The 26,168-nt window shown below is 45.6% G+C and overlaps 1 protein-coding gene across 1 annotated transcript in view; it reads right to left on the bottom strand.

Annotated features, from left to right (window-relative positions):
- Positions 1-13,261: 13,261 nt before the first annotated feature.
- LOC138655165 (SWI/SNF-related matrix-associated actin-dependent regulator of chromatin subfamily A member 5-like) overlaps positions 13,262-26,168 on the bottom strand; it is a 40,137-nt gene continuing 27,230 nt past the window's right edge. The window contains exon 7 of the mRNA XM_069743572.1: positions 13,262-13,323. Coding sequence (XP_069599673.1) covers positions 13,262-13,323 — 62 coding nt within the window. The remainder of the gene's footprint in view (positions 13,324-26,168) is intronic.

Here is a 26,168-nt window from a genome sequence, read left to right as displayed (position 1 = left end):
TTTTCTACAACTACTAAACGAGAGCATGAAGATCGAAGCTCAGGAAAGGCAACCTGGTGAAAACCTTGGAGTGTAACACAACCTGTCTCTACACCCCATACCAAATTTGTAGGCCTAATGCAGCGTAGTTTCCACCAACTACTAAACGAGAGCCGGAAGATCGAAGCTCATGAAAGGCAACCCGGGGAACACCTTGGAGTGTAACACAACCTCTCTCTACACCACGAAAGGGCTGATTCTTAGGAAGGAAGGCTGTTGTAAATAAGCATTGCGCGTCCGAGGGTGATTATATTCTTATTCGGTATCTACTCACCCTCGGACGCGCCATGCTTCTTGATTTGTAATTAATGTTTATTTGCAATGTGCTTTTGACTTACTCAATTATTTTTTTAATTATTGATTTTATTAAATTAATAGTTTAACATCTTATTGGAAATAATTTAAAGGAGACGCGACAGGACAACACTCGGTGGATGCCATATCTGTGTTAACAACTCCAAAAAACTTTCAGTTAACTTCTTGCAGGAGAAAGAAATTGTAGCTGTTGGACCTTTGTAGTACAGTTCCAGATATTTGTTGTGTGTTTGTTTTTATTGTTAAAATGTCTGCATTTGAAATCTCAACACGATCTTATTTTTTATAATCAAATTAATTTTTTAAATATTTTATTAGGTTGGTTCAAGGGGTACACGGGCCGCAGTAGACAGGTCAGTGGAGGCCTAGTGGAAGGAGGGACCGCAGATGCGCCACTGTTTCACCCATACACAATTAGTAGGCCTAATGCAGCGTAGTTTCCAACAGCTACTAAACGAGAGCCGGAAGATCGAAGCTCAGGAAAGGCAACCTGGGGAACACCTTGGAGTGTAACACAACCTCTCTCTACACCATGGAAGGGCTGATTCTTAGGAAGGAAGGATGTTGGAAATAAGCATTGCGCGTCCGAGGGTGATTATATTCTTATTAGGTATCTACTCACCCTCGGACGCGCCATGCTTCTTGATTTGTAATTAATGTTTATTTGCAATGTGCTTTTGACTTACTCAATTATTTTTTTAATTATTGATTTTATTAAATTAATAGTTTAACATCTTATTGGAAATAATTTAAAGGAGACGCGACAGGACAACACTCGGTGGATGCCATATCTGTGTTAACAACTCCAAAAAACTTTCAGTTAACTTCTTGCAGGAGAAAGTAATTGTAGCTGTTGGACCTTTTTAGAACAGTTCCAGATTTTTGTTGTGTGTTTGTTTTTATTGTTAAAATGTCTGCATTTGAGATCTCAACACGATCTTATTTTTTATAATCAAATTAATTTTTTTTATATTTAATGATGTTGGTTCAAGGGGTACACGGGCAGCAATAGACAGGTCAGTGGAGGCCTAGTGGAAGGAGTGACGGCAGACAGGCATCAAAGGCCTAACATTGGGCTGGCTGTAGGCAAGTTAAAATTGGTTCCAGGGGAACACGGCCATCAGTGGCCTGGTCAGTGTAGTTGTAGTTGAAAGAACGGGACGCAGACAGGCTTCGAAGGCCTAACATAATAACATAGGGCTGGCTGTAGGCAAGTTAAAATTGGTTCCAGGGGAACACGGCCATCAGTGGCCTGGTCAGTGTAGTTGTAGTTGAAAGAACGGGACGCAGACAGGCTTCGAAGGCCTAACATAACAAACTTGGGCTGGCTGTAGGCACTTTTAAATTTGTTCCAGGGGTACATGGGCAGCAGTGTATGGTCAGTGGAAGTCTAGTGGAAGGAGTGACGGCAGACAGGCTTCGAAGGCCTAACATAACAAACTTGGGCTGGCTGTAGGCACTTTTAAATTGGTTCCAGGGGTACACGGGCAGCAGTGGTCTGGTCAGTGGAAGTCTAGTGGAAGGAGTGACCGCAGACAGGCTTCGAAGGCCTAACATAACAAAATTGGGCTGGCTGTAGGCACTTTTAAATTGGTTCCAGGGGTACATGGGCAGCAGTGTATGGTCAGTGGAAGTCTAGTGGAAGGAGTGACGGCAGACAGGCTTCGAAGGCCTAACATAACAAAATTGGGCTGGCTGTAGGCACTTTTAAATTGGTTCCAGGGGTACATGGGCAGCAGTGTATGGTCAGTGGAAGTCTAGTGGAAGGAGTGACGGCAGACAGGCTTCGAAGGCCTAACATAACAAACTTGGGCTGGCTGTAGGCACTTTTAAATTGGTTCCAGGGGTACACGGGCAGCAGTGGTCTGGTCAGTGGAAGTCTAGTGGAAGGAGTGACCGCAGACAGGCTTCGAAGGCCTAACATAACAAAATTGGGCTGGCTGTAGGCACTTTTAAATTGGTTCCAGGGGTACATGGGCAGCAGTGTATGGTCAGTGGAAGTCTAGTGGAAGGAGTGACGGCAGACAGGCTTCGAAGGCCTAACATAACAAAATTGGGCTGGCTGTAGGCACTTTTAAATTGGTTCCAGGGGTACATGGGCAGCAGTGTATGGTCAGTGGAAGTCTAGTGGAAGGAGTGACGGCAGACAGGCTTCGAAGGCCTAACATAACAAACTTGGGCTGGCTGTAGGCACTTTTAAATTGGTTCCAGGGGTACACGGGCAGCAGTGGTCTGGTCAGTGGAAGTCTAGTGGAAGGAGTGACCGCAGACAGGCTTCGAAGGCCTAACATAACAAAATTGGGCTGGCTGTAGGCACTTTTAAATTGGTTCCAGGGGTACATGGGCAGCAGTGTATGGTCAGTGGAAGTCTAGTGGAAGGAGTGACGGCAGACAGGCTTCGAAGGCCTAACATAACAAAATTGGGCTGGCTGTAGGCACTTTTAAATTGGTTCCAGGGGTACATGGGCAGCAGTGTATGGTCAGTGGAAGTCTAGTGGAAGGAGTGACGGCAGACAGGCTTCGAAGGCCTAACATAACAAACTTGGGCTGGCTGTAGGCACTTTTAAATTGGTTCCAGGGGTACACGGGCAGCAGTGGTCTGGTCAGTGGAAGTCTAGTGGAAGGAGTGACAGCAGACAGGCTTCGAAGGCCTAACATAACAAAATTGGGCTGGCTGTAGGCACTTTTAAATTGGTTCCAGGGGTACATGGGCAGCAATGTATGGTCAGTGGAAGTCTAGTGGAAGGAGTGACGGCAGACAGGCTTCGAAGGCCTAACATAACAAAATTGGGCTGGCTGTAGGCACTTTTAAATTGGTTCCAGGGGTACATGGGCAGCAGTGTATGGTCAGTGGAAGTCTAGTGGAAGGAGTGACGGCAGACAGGCTTCGAAGGCCTAACATAACAAACTTGGGCTGGCTGTAGGCACTTTTAAATTGGTTCCAGGGGTACACGGGCAGCAGTGGTCTGGTCAGTGGAAGTCTAGTGGAAGGAGTGACCGCAGACAGGCTTCGAAGGCCTAACATAACAAAATTGGGCTGGCTGTAGGCACTTTTAAATTGGTTCCAGGGGTACATGGGCAGCAGTGTATGGTCAGTGGAAGTCTAGTGGAAGGAGTGACGGCAGACAGGCTTCGAAGGCCTAACATAACAAAATTGGGCTGGCTGTAGGCACTTTTAAATTGGTTCCAGGGGTACATGGGCAGCAGTGTATGGTCAGTGGAAGTCTAGTGGAAGGAGTGACGGCAGACAGGCTTCGAAGGCCTAACATAACAAACTTGGGCTGGCTGTAGGCACTTTTAAATTGGTTCCAGGGGTACACGGGCAGCAGTGGTCTGGTCAGTGGAAGTCTAGTGGAAGGAGTGACCGCAGACAGGCTTCGAAGGCCTAACATAACAAAATTGGGCTGGCTGTAGGCACTTTTAAATTGGTTCCAGGGGTACATGGGCAGCAGTGTATGGTCAGTGGAAGTCTAGTGGAAGGAGTGACGGCAGACAGGCTTCGAAGGCCTAACATAACAAAATTGGGCTGGCTGTAGGCACTTTTAAATTGGTTCCAGGGGTACATGGGCAGCAGTGTATGGTCAGTGGAAGTCTAGTGGAAGGAGTGACGGCAGACAGGCTTCGAAGGCCTAACATAACAAACTTGGGCTGGCTGTAGGCACTTTTAAATTGGTTCCAGGGGTACACGGGCAGCAGTGGTCTGGTCAGTGGAAGTCTAGTGGAAGGAGTGACCGCAGACAGGCTTCGAAGGCCTAACATAACAAAATTGGGCTGGCTGTAGGCACTTTTAAATTGGTTCCAGGGGTACATGGGCAGCAGTGTATGGTCAGTGGAAGTCTAGTGGAAGGAGTGACGGCAGACAGGCTTCGAAGGCCTAACATAACAAAATTGGGCTGACTGTAGGCACTTTTAAATTGGTTCCAGGGTAACACGGCCAGCAGTGGCCTGGTCAGTGTAGTAGTTGTAGAAAGAAGGGACCGCAGACAGGCTTCGAAGGCCTAACATAACAAAAATGTCAAAACAATGGTATTGTCAGTGCCAGTCATTGAAGGATGTCAGCGCCTAGACTACACATTGGTGAAGCTGTGAGAGATAATTTTGCTAGTGGTAGAGCACTGTTTGAGCTGGGGGGGGGAACTGTCTTGTGGCCGGCGGTACAGGCACAGGGCCCCTCATATTACAACGGTGTGTCTGACGTTGGGTGCGCACCACCACCGCCAGAGACACTTTATTGTACTATGAGGGACCCAGTGGCAGTGCCGTCGACCAAAAGCGGCCACACCCACCTCTTCAGACAAACAGCACTCTCAAGGGTCCAAGCGCAAAGTGGCGATACCACGGCCCCGTGTGGGGAGTTTGGCCATTTTGTGAGGTGGAAACATGTCGTATGCTGGACAATCAGGTGAAGAAAATTACGAGATTGGAAAAGTCATTCAGAATAGTCCACAGGCAAGACCTTTTCATAGGAAAGCTAGGTGTCAGCCGGGCAGGGTGGGGCAAAAGATTTTGAAATCCAGTTGTGGTTCATTTTAATGAAGGTTAGATCATCTACATTTTGGGTAGCCAGACGAGTCCTTTTTTCTGTTAGTATTGAACCTGCAGCACTGAATACTCTTTCTGATAGGACACTAGCTGCCGGGCAAGCAAGCTCCTGCAATGCATATTCTGCCAATTCTGGCCAGGTGTCTAATTTGGATGCCCAGTAATCAAATGGGAATGACGGTTGAGGGAGAACGTCGATAAGGGATGAAAAATAGTTTGTAACCATACTGGACAAATGTTGTCTCCTGTCACTTTGAATTGATGCTGCAGTACCTGTCCTGTCTGCGGTCATAGAAAAATCACTCCACAACCTGGTCAGAAAACCCCTCTGGCCAACGCCACTTCTGATTTCTGCCCCTCTAACACCTCTGGTCTGCTGGCCCCTGGAGCTCGTGTGAGAACGATCACGGGCGCTGTGTGCAGGGAATGCCAGAAGCAAACGGTCAACAAGAGTTGATTGTTTTGTTGCTAATATTAGTTCCAAGTTCTCATGTGGCATAATATTTTGCAATTTGCCTTTATAGCGAGGATCAAGGAGGCAGGCCAACCAGTAATCGTCATCGTTCATCATTTTTGTAATGCGTGTGTCCCTTTTGAGGATACGCAAGGCATAATCCGCCATGTGGGCCAAAGTTCCCGTTGTCAAATCTGCGGTTGTGCTTGGTTGAGGGGCAGTTGCAGGCAAATCTACGTCACTTGTGTCCCTCAAAAAAACAGAACCCGGCCTTGCCACGCCACCAATTTCCCGTGCCCCCGGGAAAGCTTCCTCATTAAAAATATACTCATCCCCATCATCCTCCTCATCCTCCACCTCCTCTTCGCCCGGTACCTCGTCATGTACACTGCCCTGACCAGACAATCGCTGACTGTCATCAAGGCTTTCCTCTTCCTCTGGTGCAGACGCCTGATCCTTTATGTGCGTCAAACTTTGCATCAGCAGACGCCTTAGGGGGATGCTCATGCTTATTATGGCGTTGTCTGCACTAACCAGCCGTGTGCATTCCTCAAAACACTGAAGGACTTGACACATGTCTTGAATCTTCGACCACTGCACACCTGACAACTCCATGTCTGCCATCCTACTGCCTGCCCGTGTATGTGTATCCTCCCACAAAAACATAACAGCCCGCCTCTGTTCGCACAGTCTCTGAAGCATGTGCAGTGTTGAGTTCCACCTTGTTGCAACGTCTATGATTAGGCGATGCTGGGGAAGGTTCAAAGAACGCTGATAGGTCTGCATACGGCTGGAGTGTACGGGCGAACGGCGGATATGTGCGCAAAGTCCACGCACTTTGAGGAGCAGGTCGGATAACCCCGGATAACTTTTCAGGAAGCACTGCACCACCAGGTTTAATGTGTGAGCCAGGCAAGGAATGTGTTTCAGTTGGGAAAGGGAGATGGCAGCCATGAAATTCCTTCCGTTATCACTCACTACCTTGCCTGCCTCAAGATCTACAGTGCCCAGCCACGACTGCGTTTCTTGCTGCAAGAACTCGGACAGAACTTCCGCGGTGTGTCTATTGTCGCCCAAACACTTCATAGCCAATACAGCCTGCTGACGTTTGCCAGTAGCTGCCCCATAATGGGAGACCTGGTGTGCAACAGTGGCAGGTGCGGATGGAGTGTTTGTGCGACTGCGGTCTGTGGACGAGCTCTTGCTTCTGCAGGAGGACGAGGAGGAGGAGGAGGGGGTGCGAACGGCTACAGCCAACTGTTTACTAGACCGTGGGCTAGGCAGAACTGTCCCAAACTTGCTGTCCCCTGTGGACCCTGAATCCACCACATTTACCCAGTGTGCCGTGATGGACACGTAACGTCCCTGGCCATGCCTACTGGTCCATGCATCTGTTGTCAGGTGCACCTTTGTGCTCACAGATTGCCTGAGTGCATGGACGATGCGCTCTTTAACATGCTGGTGGAGGGCTGGGATGGCTTTTCTGGAAAAAAAGTGTCGACTGGGTAGCTCGTAGCGTGGTACAGCGTAGTCCATCAGGTCTTTGAAAGCTTCGCTTTCAACTAACCGGTAGGGCATCATCTCTAACGAGATTAGTCTAGCTATGTGGGCGTTCAAACCCTGTGTACGCGGATGCGAGGCTAAGTATTTCCTTTTTCTAACCATAGTCTCATGTAGGGTGAGCTGGACTGGAGAGCTGGAGATCGTGGAACTAGCGGGGGTGCCGGTGGGCATGGCAGACTGAGAGACGGTGGGAGATGGTATTGTTGCCGCCGGTGCCCTAGATGCAGTGTTTCCTACTACGAAACTGGTGATTCCCTGACCCTGACTGCTTTGGCCTGGCAAAGATACCTGCACAGATACAGCAGGTGGTGCGCTAAATGGTGGTCCTACACTGCCGGAAGGGATGTTGCGTTGATGACTAGCTTCATTGGCCGAGGGTGCAACAACCTTAAGGGACGTTTGGTAGTTAGTCCAAGCTTTCAAATGCATGGTGGTTAAATGTCTATGCATGCAACTAGTATTGAGACTTTTCAGATTCTGACCTCTGCTTAAGGAAGTAGAACATTTTTGACAGATGACTTTGCGCTGATCAATTGGATGTTGTTTAAAAAAATGCCAGACTGCACTCTTTCTAGCATCGGATACCTTTTCAGGCATTGCAGACTGAGCTTTAACCGGATGGCCACGCTGTCCTCCACCAGGTTTTGGCTTTGCCACGCGTTTTGGGCAAGATACGGGCCCGGCAGATGGAACCTGTGGCGATGTTGATGCCTGCTGCGGCCCCTCCTCCTCCTCTGCTTCAGAACTGCTGCCGCCTGCACCCTGTTCCCCCAATGGCTGCCAATCGGGGTCAAGAACTGGGTCATCTAATAACTCTTCTTGTACCTCCTGCGCAACTTCGTCTGTGTCACCGTGTCGTTCGGTGGTATAGCGTTCGTGATGGGGCAACATAGTCTCATCAGGGTCTGATTCTTCATCAGCACCCTGCGAGGGCAATGTTGTGGTCTGAGTCAAAGGACCAGCATAGTAGTCTGGCTGTGGCTGTGCGTCAGTGCACTCCATGTCAGATTCAACTTGTAATGGGCATGGACTGTTAACTGCTTCACTTTCTAAGCCAGGGACGGTATGTGTAAAGAGCTCCATGGAGTAACCCGTTGTGTCGCCTGCTGCATTCTTCTCTGTTGTTGTTTTTGCTGAAGAGGACAAGGAAGTGACTTGTCCCTGACCGTGAACATCCACTAACGACGCGCTGCTTTTACTTTTACCAGTTTCACGAGAGGAGGCAAAAGAGCTAGAGGCTGAGTCAGCAAGATAAGCCAAAACTTGCTCTTGCTGCTCCGGCTTTAAAAGCGGTTTTCCTAATCCCAGAAAAGGGAGCGTTCGAGGCCTTGTGTAGCCGGACGACGAACCTGGCTCCACAGCTCCAGACTTAGGTGCAATATTTTTTTCCCCACGACCACCTGATGCTCCACCACTACCACTACCCTCATTACCAGCTGACAATGAACGCCCCCGGCCACGACCTCTTCCACTAGACTTCCTCATTGTTTTAAAAACGTAACCAAACTAACGTTATTTGTTGCAGTCACACAACTTACACGGTGAGCTATAACTTCAGTATGATTTAGCTACCCCTTTACAGGTTGGTGAGACCACAGCGAAAATCAGGCCCAATGTTACACACTCTGTTTTTGGTGGCTGCAAATTAGAGAGATGCCCCACACGCAGGACTGTCACTGAAGCACAAATGTTAATATTAATGTCACACTATTATTTTTTTTTTATTTTTATTTTTTTCAGGAACACTTTAGAAACCCAAAAAAAAAAAAAAAATAGATTTTTGCAGGGAGAATTTAGAAAACAAATGTAACAAACTATATGCTTTCTATGGGCCACTGAGTGAGAGATGACGCACACAGGAATCAGGAGTGGCACACAAGCCCAGAGGCCAATATTTTTCTACCAATGATTGATGGAGTTATTTTCTCTGGTAGATTTTGGAACCCAAATCAAGGAAAAAAAAAATTTAGGCTTTCTATGGACCACAATTGGAGAGAGAGAGAGAGAGAGAGAGAGAGAGATGGCACACCCAGGAGTCAAGACTGGCACACAAGCAGAAAGGCCAATATTAATCTCCCATTTTTTTTTTTGGTTTGTTTTTTTTTTTTTTTTGTTTTTTTTTCAGGGAGACTTTAGAAAAAAAAATAATAAAAAAAATATGATTTTATCAGGAAGAATTTAGAAACCAAATAAAATAAAATGATTTTTTCAGGGAGAATTTATAAAACTAATAAAACAAAAAATAGGCGTTCTATGGCCCACTGAGTGAGAGATGACGCACACAGGAGTCAAGACTGGCACACAAGCAGAAAGGCCAATATTAATCCCCCACTGTTTTTTTTGTTTGTTTTTTTTTTTGTTTTGTTTTTTTCAGGGAGACTTTAGAAAAAAAAATAATAAAAAAAATATGATTTTATCAGGAAGAATTTAGAAACCAAATAAAATAAAATGATTTTTTCAGGGAGAATTTAGAAAACAAATAAAACCAAAAATAGGCGTTCTATGGCCCACTGACTGAGAGAGAGAGAGAGAGATGGCACGCTTAGTACTGGCACACAAGCCCAAAGGGCAATATTAATCTCCCTTTTTTTGTCAGGGAGAATTTCTAAAACCCAAAAAAAAAAAAAATAGGCTTTCTATGGCCCACTATTTGTGAGAGAGATGGGACGCTCAGGACTGGCACAGATGGCACGCTCAGGACTGGCACAGAAGCCCAGAGGCCAATATTAATCTCCCTTTTTTTCTGGGAGAATTTATAAAACCAAAAAAATATTTAAATAGGCTTTCTATGGCCCACTATTTGTGAGAGAGATGGCACGCTCAGGACTGGCACAGATGGCACGCTCACAACTGGCACACAAGCCCAGAGGCCAATATTAATCTCCCTTTTTTTCAGGGAGAATTTATAAAACCCAAAAAAAAATTAAATAGGCTTTCTATGGCCCACTATTTGTGAGAGAGATGGCACGCTCAGGACTGGCACAGATGGCACGCTCACAACTGGCACACAAGCCCAGAGGCCAATATTAATCTCCCTTTTTTCAGGGAAAATTTATAAAACCAAAAAAAATATTAAATAGGCTTTCTATGGCCCACTATTTGTGAGAGAGATGGCACGCTCAGGACTGGCACAGATGGCACGCTCACAACTGGCACACAAGCCCAGAGGCCAATATTAATCTCCCTTTTTTTCAGGGAGAATTTATAAAACCAAAAAAAAAATTAAATAGGCTTTCTATGGCCCACTATTTGTGAGAGAGATGGCACACTCAGGACTGGCACACAAGCCCAAAGGCCAATATTAATCTCCCACTGTATTTTTATCAGGGAGAATTTATACACCCCACAAAAAAAAATACAGAAAAATGAAAAGGCTTTCTATGGCCCACTATGTGAGAGAGATGGCACACACAGGGATGGCACTCTAGCAGAAATGCCAAATTGCCAATCTTAATCTCCCACCAAAAAAAAAAAAAAAAGGGAATGTCCTACAATTACTATCTCCCTGCCTGCAGTAATCTCAGCCAGGTATGGCAGGCAGCTACTATCTCCCTGCCTGCAGTAATCTCAGCCAGGTATGGCAGGCAGCAATAAGGAGTGGACTGATGCACAAATGAAATAAAAAGTGTGGACAAACAAAAAAGATAGCTGTGCAGAAAGGAAGGAACAAGAGGATTTGTGCTTTGAAAAAAGCAGTTGGTTTGCACAGCGGCGTACACACAGCAATGCAGCTATCAGGGAGTCTTCTAGGGCAGCCCAATGAGCTACAGCGCTGAGGGGAAAAAAAAAAAATAATAACTTCCACTGTCCCTGCACACCGAGGGTGGTGTTGGACAGTGCAAATCGCTGCAGCACAAGCGGTTTTGTGGTTAATGGACCCTGCCTAACGCTATCCCTGCTTCTGAAGAAGCGGCAGCAACCTCTCCCTAAGCTCAGATCAGCAGCAGTAAGATGGCGGTCGGCGGGAACGCCCCTTTATAGCCCCTGTGACGCAGCAGACAGCAAGCCAATCACTGCAATGCCCTTCTCTAAGATGGTGGGGACCAGGACCTATGTCATCACGCTGCCCACACTCTGCGTTTACCTTCATTGGCTGAAAAATGGCGCTTTTCGCGTCATTGAAACGCGACTTTGGCGCGAAAGTCGCGTACCGCATGGCCGACCCCGCACAGGGGTCGGATCGGGTTTCATGAAACCCCGACTTAGCCAAAAGTCGGCGACTTTTGAAAATGTTCGACCCGTTTCGCTCAACCCTACTGATGGCTATATATACGAAATGACGTTCGATGGGAACTGGTAATGGCAGTTCGAGGAGTGGAGGCACAGCTGGGGTGGAGCCTGTGCAGAGTCAGAAAATTTTGCCAGTATGGGCCCCTGAAATTCCTGGTGGCAGCCCTAAACATAGGTCAATGTGCTAAAAAATCAGATAGCCCGTGTCCAATTTATACACTCGTCTAAGACAAAGCACAGGATTTCTTAATATACTACCCTGCCTTCCCCTATAAACACTGAGTATATCAATTTATTTTAAATAGGAAGTGGTTGAAAGTATCAAGATGGATAAGGCAATGTTCACAAGCAGATCTTTACTGATAATCCATTACATATATCTGAATGGGATGTTTCTGTAGGATGTGAGTCTTCCATTCCCATTCAGGCGAATAGGAAATTTCTGCAATAAATCTGCAGCATTTGATTATTTCTTAAAGGGAACCTGTCACCCCCAAAATAGCGGGTGACTTAAGCCCACCGGCATCAGGGGCTTATCTACAGCATTCTGGAATGCTGTAGATAAGCCACGATGTTTTCTAAAAGATGAGAAAAAGATGTTAGATTATACTCACCCAGGGGCGTTCCCGCTGTTGGTCGGGGTCCGGCGCCTCCCATCTTCTTACGATGACGTCCTCTTCTGGTCTTCACGCTGCGGCTCCAGCACAGGCGTACTTTGTCTGCCCTGTTGAGGGCAGAGCAAAGTACTGCAGTGCGCAGGCGCCGGAAAGGTCAGAGAGGCCCAGCACCTGCACACTGCAGTACTTTGCTCTGCCCTCAACAAAGTACGCCTGCTCTGGAGCCGCAGTGTGAAGACCAGAAGAGGACGTCATGTGATGAAGATGGGAGGCATCGGAATGGACCACCAGCAGGAACGCCCCTGAGTATAATCTAACATCTTTTTCTCATCTTTCAGGATACATCGGGGGCTTATCTATAGCATTCCAGAATGCTGTAAATAAGGCCCTGATGCCGGTGGGCTTATCTCAGCCACGATTTGGAGGGGTGACAGGTTCCCTTTAAACAATATTTAGGAGTGTGCACAAAATCAATGCAAATACTTTACATATGTGACCTGTTAGAAATAATCGTGCTCACTAAAGTCTGACAGTAATGCGAAATTTCAAAATTGATATTATATATCTATATCTATATTATATATATATTTTTAATTCCACCATACTAGCCATCTTCTTTGAGAAGATCCTACTTTTAGAAGACGTCTTTTCAATGCAATTTTCATCACCATTACTATATACAGTAGTGTGGTTGTGCAATGCATAACACTAGAAAAAAAAGAAGTAAAATGTAAATATTCTTTTTCCTGTTAAGTACATGTAAAATAAATGCAATGGTATGTAATGGTTTTGGACATTTGTACAAACATGAAAACTCTTAAAAACAACTATAATTTAATTTACATACAGTACAGAGCAAAAGTTTGGACACACCTTCTCATTTAAAGATTTTTCTGTATTTTCATGACTATGAAAATTGTACATTCACACTGAAGGCATCAAAACTATGAATTAACACATGTGGAATTATATACTTAACAAAAAAGTGTGAAACAACTGAAAATATGTCTTATATTCTAGGTTCTTCAAAGTAGCCACCTTTTGCTTTGATGACTGCTTTGCACACTCTTTGCATTCTCTTGATCCTATCTCAATGTAGTAGCTGTAATTATTAATGTAGTATAGTTCTTCTGATTCGTAATGTCGCTTATCCCAGGCGCAGGACATTCAGTAGGTTTCCATGGTTATGAACACTCACACTCTGACAGCAAGTTGTTAGTTGTCGTAACCATGGATACTAAGCTAATGCAATGCCTTGAACATGGGGTAAGTGACAGCTTATCAGAAGAACTATACTACATTTCTATTTGGAGGCATGTGCTAATATTATTATTACACGTATAAATACTGGGATAGGATCTTGGAGATAGTACAACCCCTTTAAATGTTTGCTCCTCCTGCCAGTTATTCACCTCTTCTCCTGCACGCACGGAGCTGAATCAGGTTTTGCATAGTATTTGGAGGAGGCAAACCTTCCTGTTCTTGCAGGGCTTCCCTGCTTTTATTCTTTTAGTTTCTTATCCCCCAGCTGGGAAACAGAAGATTTAACCTCCCTGTTTATACCTAAATGAGAAGAGAAACCAGTGCTGAATTATCAAACTGTTCCTCACTCTGTCAATAAGACAAAGCGAAACAGAGCAGCCATAAATCAGAGCCTATCCCTCTCTCCTTCCCGCCCTTCTATAGCGGGTTTATAGGACCTTACTTCCCTCCCTCACCAAGCTGCTTGTCACTAGCAATGTCTCTGATAAACACGTCCTAGTGGCCATATTGACTCCCTTCTCTGAAGACTGTGGCTTCACCTCTCCTCTAGGGGCGCCTCGTTCGCCTCCCAGGATCTACAGGACCCTAATATCGCTACTTCTGACATCTGCTCCTTCATTCTGGCTCTGAAACAAGTCTGTGAGCGTCCCATCCTGGCCAGCCACTCAAATCAAGACCCCAGCTTTCCATGGTCTAGGCCACAACAATAGGAGATAGGTGCCATGTAGTGATGAGCGAGCACTAAAATTCTCTGGTGCTTGTTGCTCGGGTCAAGCAGATTGGAATACTCGGGTACTCGGCCAGAAAAACGAGCCCAATGTAAGTCTATGGGAGACCCGAGTATTTTTACCGCAATCCCCCCGGGGGTCCTTTAAAGATCTAAAAACATCTGAAAATGATGGAAAAACTGCTCAAATGACACAGGAACATCATGGAGATCGCCCCTGGAAGCATTCCTGACTCCTAGGTCACAGCTGTAAGAAATGTTGTCAGAGTTTCACGCCATTTTTACAGCTGCACCAAAAAACATACAAAAAAGTAACCAAATTGGATTTTGCTGGGAAATATGTTAAGGCACATCCTTTCCAGGGTAATGACTTGTATATAAGGTAAAATATTTAACCCCAGACCAAAATATTCCTCCACCACTTTGGCCATGTTCACACGCTGCACTTTTGATGCGTTTTTCAACTTTCACATTGCTTTCAACCAATACAAATGCATTCACTGGGAAATGTCATTGTAACATTTAACAACCCTAGCTGGCCATGCGGTGTGTGACACATAAGCAGACCCATCTTGTTTAATTTCTGAAGGAGGGACTCTTAAATTCACAAAGCCTATTTTTAGAGGGGCATCAGGCGGCATTAATATTCTTAAAGGGCCATTATTAAACAGTGGGTCTCCTATGCTGTTATTGCCCATGCAGTGAGTGGCTGGGCTGCCAAGAATTACAACACACCCCAATACCCCTTTCACGAGAGGTACAGGAGGACCTCCGGAAAAAATGTTGCATTGAATGCAAGGCCTGCCCTGCTATCAAGTCTTATGCACCCCAAGAATCCTTTGAACCCAGGTACTGGATGGCCACAGGAAAATCCACTTCACATTCTTCATATGGTCCTGCCATAGTGTTTCCTTATGCATTGAATGCAAGGGCCGCCTTGACCCAAATTTGCACGCAACACAATCCCCCTGGGAAGAAACATGGAGGAGGGCTTCATAAAAAAAACTGTCCCATTAAAAAGGTGCAGGTCTCCTAGACTTGTAATGCCCATACACTAAGTGCATGGGCTGACAAACATTTCCCCATGGGGGGAACATTTTAAAAAAAAAATTTATGGGCATCAACTCCTTGGTTGCACAACAAACTCTGATGTCCGCTGCCTGCGTTCTCAAATGGGAAATTTTTTAGTAACTCCGCTACAAGGGCCCTCTGGTACAGCATCACCTTAGTACACTTGTCTGCCTCTGGAAGAAGAGATTGAAAGTTCTCCTTGTAGCGTGGGTCTAGAAGTGTCACTAACCAGTAATGACTTATAGAATATTCCGAGGCATTACTGTGAAGGTGCTCAAGTAGGTTACCTAAACCACAAATAGTAATAATAAAACTTGGCACTCAAATTAATAGATCTTTGTTCAGAAAATTTTATTTTGCAGTCTGTATAAACGTTTCGGTCTGTCATGGACCTTCATCAGTCTCCTATGTGAGATCAATAAAGAAAAAATAAAATACATGTCCATGTATAATACAGCATGCAGTGGAACTAAATGAAGAACGAATAACAATCACCATTGTGTAATAATAAATATATAGAATACCATATTAGTACAATACTGTAGACAATTCAATTATACCAAATAATCGTCAGTGAGAGACAGGGAGGTTCAGGGATGAGGGTACCTACCCGACTGCTGCAGAAGAAGAGGAAATGGTTTAATGGAACCAAATTTGGAATTCCTGTGATAAAATGAGATGAAATAAACAGACCCAAAAGATAATAAGGTTTTTTGTAAGAATTAATTGACGAATAATGAAATTATTATATAAATATTAAAGACCACTTGTAGCAGAGAAAAAATGAACTAAACATAGTCCACCTTCATAGAGCTATAAAGAAGTACTATATGGAGTATGGTACCCATGATTTATATAGATACACATAGGGCAGTGTGATTGGCTTGTAAAATATGAATTAATTTGTGGAGAAATAAATAAGTCAGGGAGGAGTACCTGTGCCAGGAGAAGAAGTGGCATGGAGTAATCCAGTGGAATATTTGTTGGATCGGGTTATGTAGCTATTTAGATAGAGGGGAGGGCATGATCGGAAAACAAAGAGGTTAATAACTGAAGTTCATAGTATAGGGGGAGGAATAGTAAAAATCTACCTATATAGTGATATACAGGAAGTAACGTCCCAAGTAGAGCTGTTGGGGAGATGTATAAGATTACAGAAAGGAAAGGGGGCAAAAGGGGAGAAGGTCCCATAAAGAGTTAAAGCTTACCATTGGTGGTTAGTTGGTATGCCAGGGATGTACCACCTTGAATACGTGTGAGGATTCTCAAACAACCAGGCAACCCCCACATGTACTCAGGCTGACTAGCAGCTGAAAATCATGCAGCTGGGTCAACAAAAAATAAATCTCCGAGCAGTTACAAATACTTGGAGACCACCCGACGTGCTCGAGAAAACCCGAGCAACGAGTACACTCGCTCATCACTATTATTAACCTGTTTGTTTTCCGATCATGCCCTCCCCTCTATCTAAGTAGATACATAACCCGATAAAACAAATATTCCACTGGATTACTCCATGCCACTTCTTCACTTCATATAGTACTTCTTTATAGCTCTTTGAAGGTGGACGATGTTTAGTTCATTTTTTCGATTTACTTTGCTACAAGCGGTCTTTAATATTTATATAATAATTTCATTATTCTTCAATTAATTCTTACAAAAAACCTTATTATCTTTAGGGTCTGTTTATTTCATCTCATTTTATCACAAGAATTCCAAATTTGGTTCCGTTAAACCATTTCCTCTTCTTCTGCAGCAGTCGGGTAGGTACCCTCATCCCTGAACCTCCCTGTTTCTCACTCACGATTATTTGGTATAATTGAATTGTCTATTGTACTTTTATGGTATTGTATATAGTGATGAGCGAGCACGCTCGGGTGGTCTCCAAGTATTTGTGACTGCTCGGAGATTTAGTTTTCATCGCCACGGCTGAATGATTTACAGCTATTAGCCAGCTTGATTACATGTGGGGATTCCCTAGCAACCAGGCAACCCCCACATGTACTCAGCCTGGCTAGTAGCTGTAAATCATTCAGCTGCAGCGATAAAAACTAAATCTCCGAACACTAACAAATACTTGGAGATCACCCGAGCGAGCTCAGGAAAACCCGAGCAACGAGTACACTCGCTCATCACTAATTGTATATATTTATTATCACACATTGGTGATTATGTTGCTCGTTCTTCATTTAGTTCCACTGTGTGCTGTATTATAAATGGACATGTATTTTATTTTTTCTTTATTAATTTTTATTTATTGATTTTTCATTTTATTTTTTCTTTGTTGATCTCAAATAGCAGACTGCCGAAGGTCCATGACAGACCGAAACATTTATACAGACTGCAAAATAAAATTTTCTGAACAAAGATCTATTAAATTGAGTGCCAAGTTTTATCAGTGGCGTAGGAAGGGGGGTGCGGGGGGGGGGGGGGGGGGGGGCGGGTATCAGCGTGGCTGCGCGCACTCATTCTCTGCTCCTTCCTCCCTGCGCAGCCGTGCAGAGTTGCTGGCTGCAGTGTAGCAGGGGCACACAGTCACACACGCTGTAACTCACCCCCGCACCTGCAGTCAGAAGCAGAAGCATCCGATCCCTCCCCTCCAGCAGCGTCACAGCTCTCACACTGTGAAGAGCCATGGAGGGGAGGGGCTAAATGTCGGGGGTGGAGCCACAGACAAGCAGGGAGAAGAAGGATTAAGGAAATACAAAAATCAGAACGGGAGACAGAAAAGATGTGAGAGACCGAAAACACAACAGAGAGGCAAGACACAGGTGAGAAGTATATATACAGTGGGGCAAAAAAGTATTTAGTCAGTCAGCAATAGTGTAAGTTCCACCACTTAAAAAGATGAGAGGCGTCTGTAATTTACATCATAGGTAGACCTCAACTATGGGAGACAAACTGAGAAAAAAAAATCCAGAAAATCACATTGTCTGTTTTTTTAACATTTTATTTGCATATTATGGTGGAAAATAAGTATTTGGTCAGAAACAAAATTTCATCTCAATACTTTGTAATATATCCTTTGTTGGCAATGACAGAGGTCAAACATTTTCTGTAAGTCTTCACAAGGTTGCCATACACTGTTGTTGGTATGTTGGCCCATTCCTCCATGCAGATCTCCTCTAGAGCAGTGATGTTTTTGGCTTTTCGCTTGGCAACATAGACTTTCAACTCCCTCCAAAGGTTTTCTATAGGGTTGAGATCTGGAGACTGGCTAGGCCACTCCAGGACCTTGAAATGCTTCTTACGAAGCCACTCCTTCGTTGCCCTGGCGGTGTGCTTTGGATCATTGTCATGTTGAAAGACCCAGCCACGTTTCATCTTCAATGCCCTTGCTGAGGAAAGGAGGTTTGCACTCAAAATCTCACGATACATGGCCCCATTCATTCTTTCATGTACCCGGATCAGTCGTCCTGGCCCCTTTGCAGAGAAACAGCCCCAAAGCATGATGTTTCCACCACCATGCTTTACAGTAGGTATGGTGTTTGATGGATGCAACTCAGTATTCTTTTTCCTCCAAACACGACAAGTTGTGTTTCTACCAAACAGTTCCAGTTTGGTTTCATCAGACCATAGGACATTCTCCCAAAACTCCTCTGGATCATCCAAATGCTCTCTAGCAAACTTCAGACGGGCCCGGACATGTACTGGCTTAAGCAGTGGGACACGTCTGGCACTGCAGGATCTGAATCCATGGTGGCGTAGTGTGTTACTTATGGTAGGCCTTGTTACATTGGTCCCAGCTCTCTGCAGTTCATTCACTAGGTCCCCCCGCGTGGTTCTGGGATTTTTGCTCACCGTTCTTGTGATCATTCTGACCCCACGGGGTGGGATTTTGCATGGAGCCCCAGATCGAGGGAGATTATCAGTAGTCTTGTATGTCTTCCATTTTCTAATTATTGCTCCCACTGTTGATTTCTTCACTCCAAGCTGGTTGGCTATTGCAGATTCAGTCTTCCCAGCCTGGTGCAGGGCTACAATTTTGTTTCTGGTGTCCTTTGACAGCTCTTTGGTCTTCACCATAGTGGAGTTTGGAGTCAGACTGTTTGAGGGTGTGCACAGGTGTCTTTTTATACTAATAACAAGTTTAAACAGGTGCCATTACTACAGGTAATGAGTGGAGGAAAGAGGAGACTCTTAAAGAAGAAGTTACAGGTCTGTGAGAGCCAGAAATCTTGATTGTTTGTTTCTGACCAAATACTTATTTTTCACCATAATATGCAAATAAAATGTTAAAAAAACAGACAATGTGATTTTCTGGATTTTTTTTCTCAGTTTGTCTCCCATAGTTGAGGTCTACCTATGATGTAAATTACAGACGCCTCTCATCTTTTTAAGTGGTGGAACTTGCACTATTGCTGACTGACTAAATACTTTTTTGCCCCACTGTATATATATGTATATATATATATATATATATATTACATCATTGTCTAAGGGTCACACTTCCGTCTTTCTGTCTGTCCTTCTGTCTTTCACGGATATTCATTGGTCGCAGCCTCTGTCTGTCGTCGCTGATTGGTCTCGGCAGCTGCCTGTCATGGCTGCCGTGACCAATCAGTGACAGGCACAGTCCGATTAGTCCCTCCGCTGCAGTCAGTGTCCGGCGCCCGCTCCTTCCTCCCCACAATCAGTGCCCACTCCATAATCCCCTCCAGTCACCACTCACACAGGGTTAATAGCAGCAGTAACGGGCCGCGGTGTAACGCACTCCGTTACCGCTGCTATTAACCCTGTGTGTCCCCAACTATTTACTATTGATGCTGCCTATGCAGCATCAATAGTAAAAATATGTCATGTTAAAAATAATAAAAAACCAAAAAACCTGCTATACTCACCCTCCATCGCCTTTCCCGCTCCTCGCCACGCTCCAGTGCCCGCTCCATGCAAGTGGCAGCTTCCGGTGCCAAGGATGGTATGTGAGAAGGACCTGCCATGACGTCACGGTCATGTGACCGCAACGTCATTACAGGTCCTGCACTCATACCAACCCTGGGACCAGAAGCTGCCTCGTGCGGTACAGGGCCAGAACTTCATCGGAGGGTGAGTATATGTTTATTTTTTATTTTAAGTCTGTATACTACGTGACTCAGTGCTGTATACTCCGTCACTGGGCAATATACTACGTGGCTGGGCAATATACTACGTGGCTGGGAAATATACTATGTGACTGGGCAATATACTACGTGGCTGTGCAATATACTACGTGGCTGGGCAATATACTACGTGGCTGGGCAATATGCTATGTGGGCTGTGCAATATACTACGTGGCTGTGTTATATACTACTTGGCTGTGCTATACGCTATGTGGGCTGTGTTATATACTGCGTGGGCTGTGTTATACACTACGTGGCTGTGCTATATGCTACGTGGGCTGTGTTATGTGCTACGTGGGCTGTGTTATATGCTATGTGGCTATGCTATATTTCTCTGCTGTATCTGCATCATGAATCGTGCTATGTGTTAAAGGGGGGGCCCACTGAGACTCTTTCGCCCGGGGCCCTCTAAAACCGCGGCTGGCGCTGCAGCTGTTTAACGCTATTGACGTGCGGGCCCGCGCCCGCACGTCAATAGTTAACAACAGCCACCAGCCATTTGGAGGCTGGCAGCTGAAGTCGGCCGCAGCGCACACGTTGCCGGCTTCTGATGTCATTGTCAGTCGCCGGCGAGTGTGCGCTGCTGGAGGGAGCTCGCCGCATGGAGCGCTGGTCAGGTGAGGAGACTCTGTTTGTTTGTTTGTTTTTTGATAAGCTAACGGTGGACACACTGGGGCAATGCTGGAGACACTGGGGCAGATTGCTGGACACACTGGGGGCAATGTTGGAGGACACACTGGGGCAATGCTGGACACACTGGGGCAGATTGCTGGACACACTGTCTGGGGGCAATGCTGAAGACACTGGGGCAGATTGCTGGAGACACTGGGGCAGATTGCTGGAGACACTGGGGCAATGCTGGAGACACTGGGGCAGATTGCTGGACACACTGGGGGCAATGCTGGAGGACACACTGGGGCAGATGATTGCTGGAGACACTGGGGCAATGCTGACGTCATTGTCAGTCGCCGGCGAGTGCACGCTTCAGCTGCGTGGAGAGAGCAGGAGCGCGGTCAGGTAAGCAGAACTTGTTTTTTTTTTTGCAGTCCCGATCATGCGTGTTGTCCTATTTTTGGAACCTTTGTGTGTATTGAGCCGAGGGGGGGGGGGGAAGCCAAACTCGGGAGCAGCCCCGGGCGGGAAAAGCTCTTGCTACGCCCCTGAGTTTTATTATTACAACCAGTAATGATTGTCACCGAAAACTTTAAAAAATGCGATGGTCACGGGAAACGCAGCGCAACATAAAGTCAGCCATGCGTACCAGACTGCTAACATGCAAGACTACTGTGTCCTCACCAACAGGATGACTGACCATGCTGTCCTCCTCCCTGTCCTCAGGCCATCTACGCTGAACAGACGGTATGACAGTTGTGCTTGTAGTACCGTGAAAGTAGCTCCTGTTCTTCCTCCACTTCCACCAATCCACGTTGAGATGACATGAGGCTGGGCTGAGTGTAATCACCCTGTATGGTTCCTTGATCCATGTCCTTGTGCTCCGCCTGCAATGCATCCTATTTAATTGTGAGAAGAGAGGTTTTCAGAATGCAGAGAAGCGGAATGATGATGCTAATTACGGCGTCATCGCCGCTCACCATCTTGGTGCAATCATTAAAGTTTTTGAGGATGGTATATATGTGTGACATCCATGTCCACTCCTGAGGTCTTATGTGTGGATTCTGAAATGAATAACGGCCTTGTTGATGCTGGTAGTCAACAACTGCCCTCTTCTGCTCACAAATCCTTTCCATCATATGCAGTGTAGAGTTCCAACGTATGAGGACATCACACACCAGTCGGTGAGTCGGAAGATTCAAACGCTGCTGAAGCACAGCAAGGGCGGCTGAAGCTGTAACTGGCTTTCTAAAATAGGTAGACAGGTGGCGTACTTTCACTAGCAGATCTGGAAGCTCCGTGTAGCTTTTGAGAAAACGTTGAACAACGAAGTTAAGCACATGGGCCAGGCAAGGTTCATGTGTGAGTTCACCTTGCTTCAGAGCCTCCACCAGGTTCTGGCCATTGTCACACACGACCATGCCTGGCTGTAGGTTCAGCCGTGTCATCCAAAAATCTGACTGCTTTTTCAATGCTGTCCACAACTCTTCAGCATTGTGCGGTTTGTCACCTAAGCAGATTAGCTTCAGCACAGCCTGTTGTCGCTTGGCTGAGGCAGTGCTTCTAGCTTCTGACTGATGTGCTCATTTCACAGATGGAGGCTGAGGAGGAGGTGCTGAAGCTGTGGACTGTGGGGGCAACCCTGATTGATGTAGGGCCCGCAATCCTCAGCGTCGGGAGGATGTTTTCCATCGAAATGTCCGACTGGGTCCTGGCGTCCACTGTTAACCCAGTGTGATGTCAGTGAGATGTACTGTCCCTGCCCACAAGCACTTGTCCTCGTGTCCGTGGTTAGGTGGACTTTCCCAGTAACAGCATTGTTGAGGGCACAGGTAATGTTGTGGGACACATGCTGGTGTAATGCTGTTACGGCACACCAGGAGAAATAGTGGCGACAGGTGACCGAGTTCTTGGGACAGCCACCGCCATCATGTTGTGGAAAGCTTCCGTCTCAATGAGCCGAAAAGGCAACATTTCGAGTGCAAGCAGACGAGAAATGTTAGAATTTAGTACTGTGAACTGTGGGGCGTTGGCTGGGTATTTCCGCTTGCATTCCAATGACTGGGGTAGACAACTGAAGGCTGCTCTGGGACAAGGACGTGGACGGGCTTGATGATGGTGCTGGTTGACTGTGGGCAACAACAGGTGCATGACACAAGGTATCTTTGCATGCACCGTGGACTGGGGATTGGCTTCTACGCCATACAGTGGAAGAAGCAGTCGTGTCACCCTGCAGTGTTCCTGGAGCCTGGGGTTTGGCCCACAAAGTTGGGTGCTTTGCTGCCATGTGCCTGATCATGCTGGTGGTGGTCATGCTGGTAGTTTTGCTACCCCTGCTGATGCGGGCATGACAGGTGCTCCAAAAGGCCTGTTTGGGTTATCGGCAGAGTCTTAAAAAAATAACCAGACTCGGGAAGCTCTAACAGTTGGAATGGCAACTTCCGTCATGTTGGTGTTACGAGGAACGGATGCATGCCTTCTGTCTGCGGCCACCACACTTCTTCCTGCCTGTTGGGGTGCTATGCCTCCTTCCCCATGTGTGCTGCCGTCCTCGCTCTGCATGTCCTCCTGCCAGGTTGGGTCAGTTACTATGTCATCCACCACCTCGTCTTCCACATCCACACCCTGCTTTTCCTCCTGACTTTCTGGCAATTGTGTCTCATCATCGTCCACCTCTTGTAACACTTTTCCACCATCGCCTTCATGTGACCGTGGCTGTTCAAATCTTTGGGCATCGCTACATGCGATCTCATCTGTCCCCACTTCAAGTTGACCAGCCAAGAGTACAGAATCTTTAAAGGGAAAACTGAACAGCTCTTCGGAGTGTCCAAGTGTGGGATCAGTTGTCAAACGGCACTTGGGCATGGTGGGAGGAAGGAGGATCAGGTTGAGTAATATGCAGTACACACTTACGGCTACTCAGACTTCACTGTGTGGAAGATATGGTGGTGGCTAAGTGACTGGAAGCATTATCCGCTAGCAAACCAACAACCATTTCACACTGCTCTGGCTTCAATAGTGGTGTACTGTGGTCCCCTGGAAACTGGGACAGGAAGATCGAGCGAGAAGATATGGGTCTTTATTGTGGTCCACTTTCAGTTTGGCCACGACCTCGTCCTCTGCATGCACCATCATCATCACGTCCACAATCCAATCCCTTGCCCATTTTAAATGGACTACTGAAATATTTTAAAAGTTCAATACAAATGGATTAATTTTGAGAAAACTTATGTGATCAGTATGCCTGAAAAGCAAGTATTTGGAGACCACAGATACATCGGGCGTCTGTCGGAGATAACAGACTGTGTTAATAAAATTAAACCACTAAATACTGAGTAGACCAAGGCTAGCAGACAAAAAAAATACAATGTATGCCTGCAAAGTGAGGATTTTGACACCACAGATACATCGGGCATCTGACGGAGATAACAGACTGATCAAAATGTGGCCATGATTTTTTGGGGGCCAACCAAAATTGTGTCAATAATTAGGCTATGAGACTAAAAAAAATTGGAGTACTAAAATTGTAAAATATTTAGTGCAATGATATGCGATGCGTGTGGCCTACAAATCGCAGTGATAAAATATAACAACTGTAGCAAAATATTTTTGGGGCAGCAAAATGGTGTCCAAAAATGTTGTAAGACACTCCAAAAAATAGTAGTACCAAAAAAAGCCCAGATTTTTCTGCGCACTCACATCTGAAGCCTGGGGCAAAAAAAAAAAATTAAAATGTTAGATTTTCTCGCTCTTGTATTGCAATAACCTGGATGTAGTCTGCAGCGTGACCAAGCAAATAAATGTAGAAAAAAAAAAGGGGGGGGGGGGAGGGGGGGCTATGGATTGCTTTCTAATAAATTTAGCAGGTATAAGCTGCTGCTGCAACAACAACAAAAAAACTGCCACGGATACCTGCGGCTACGTATATATAAAATACGCAGCAGGAGACAGGAATCAAGCTTTTTGAGGTATGCAGTGAAATCTATATACTCACATACAGTGCCTTCATGCCTTGCACTGATATGGATATGTGAACATAAACTCCCCTGCCTACCTAGCGCTGCAATCTATGTACCCCCGAATTAGCCCTAATAGGGACTCTTGGTTTATCAGGATTTGTGGATTGAACACTAGTAGACCCACACTAATAAATGTAAGAATCTGACCCTATTTCAGCAGCAGCTCTCCCTAAGTCTGGAGCAGAATGCGACGAGCAGGGCGGCGCCAGGTCTCTTAGGGTATGTTTCCACGATCAGGATGGCCGGCGGTATCGCCGGAGCGGTTTAGCCGCTCTGCGGTAGCCCCGCCCCCTTTCTGAGACGCGATGATGCCGGATGTGTTCACAGCACACATCCGGCATCATCGCTCCCCACCATAGGGCCCCATGCTATATCTTGCGGCGACGCAGCGTCGCCGCAAGATATACGGACATGCTGCGATCAGAAAAGACGCGCAGCGTGTCCGGAGTCGCAGGGCCGCCGCGTGCATGTTACCACGCATAGTGGAGACGGGATTTCATTAAATCCCCTCCACTATGCTGTAACATCTGGACGCTGCGTGTCTGACGCTGCGGCTCTATGCAGCGTCAGATACGCAGCGTTTCCTGATCGTGGAAACAGACCCTTAGGCTGTGTGCACACGTTGCAAATTTTTCGCGTTTTTTCGCTATAAAAATGCATAAAAACGCATACATTATGCATCCCATAATTTAGAATGCATTCTGCAATTTTTGTGCACATGATGCGTTTTTTTCCGCAAAAAAAAACACATCATGTTCATTAATTTAGCAGATTTTTTGCGTTTTTCCCGCTATTTAATGCATTGGGAAGCTCCGGAAAAAAACACGTCAAAACCACGAGAAAAACGCTTGTGGATTTCTTGCAGAAAATGTCTGGTTTTGCTCAGGAAATTTCTGCAAGAAATCTTGAACGTGTGCACTTAGCGGTATGTTTCCACGTTCAGGATTGCATCAGGATTTGACACAGGTAAAATCTGCACCTGAGGTCACTGGCAGATCACCTGCGTTTTTCATGCATTTTTCACGTGTTTTTTTCATGCGTAATTGTGTGTGTTTTTGTAAGCTCAATAAAGATATACAAAAAAAAAAAAAGAATTGTGATGTTATTTCTTCCAACCTCTTCATTTACATACTCCATTGAAGAATATACACACACAGATACGTTAGATGGATACAATAGATAGATACGATACATATCTATCATATCTGTCTATCTATCGATCATATCTATCTATGGATCTATCTATCGTATTTATCTGTGGTATCTATATTGATATATCTATTATCTACCGATATATCTATCTATAAATATATCTATATATAGATATATCGAGATATATTGATAGATAGATAGATAATAGATAGATAGATGGATATGATAGATATCTATCAATTGTATCCATCTATCTATTGCATCCATCTATCGTATCTATTAATATATCTAAATATAGATATATCGATAGATAATAAACAGTTGATTGATAGACACGATAGATACGATAGATGGATCACACAAGCGAGAAACTCAGATGAGGCACTGCCGAGGGCACTCAGGACCGGAGTGTGCGGCTGCATGTATTTCTATGCAGCTGAACGCGCCGGTCCTGAGTGCCCGCGG

This window comes from Ranitomeya imitator, chromosome 1 (genome assembly GCF_032444005.1).
Source record: "Ranitomeya imitator isolate aRanImi1 chromosome 1, aRanImi1.pri, whole genome shotgun sequence".
In the NCBI taxonomy this organism is placed as follows: Eukaryota; Metazoa; Chordata; class Amphibia; order Anura; family Dendrobatidae; genus Ranitomeya; species Ranitomeya imitator.
The sequence above is the reverse complement of the archived record's forward strand: the minus strand, read 5'-3'. Positions and strand labels throughout refer to the sequence as shown.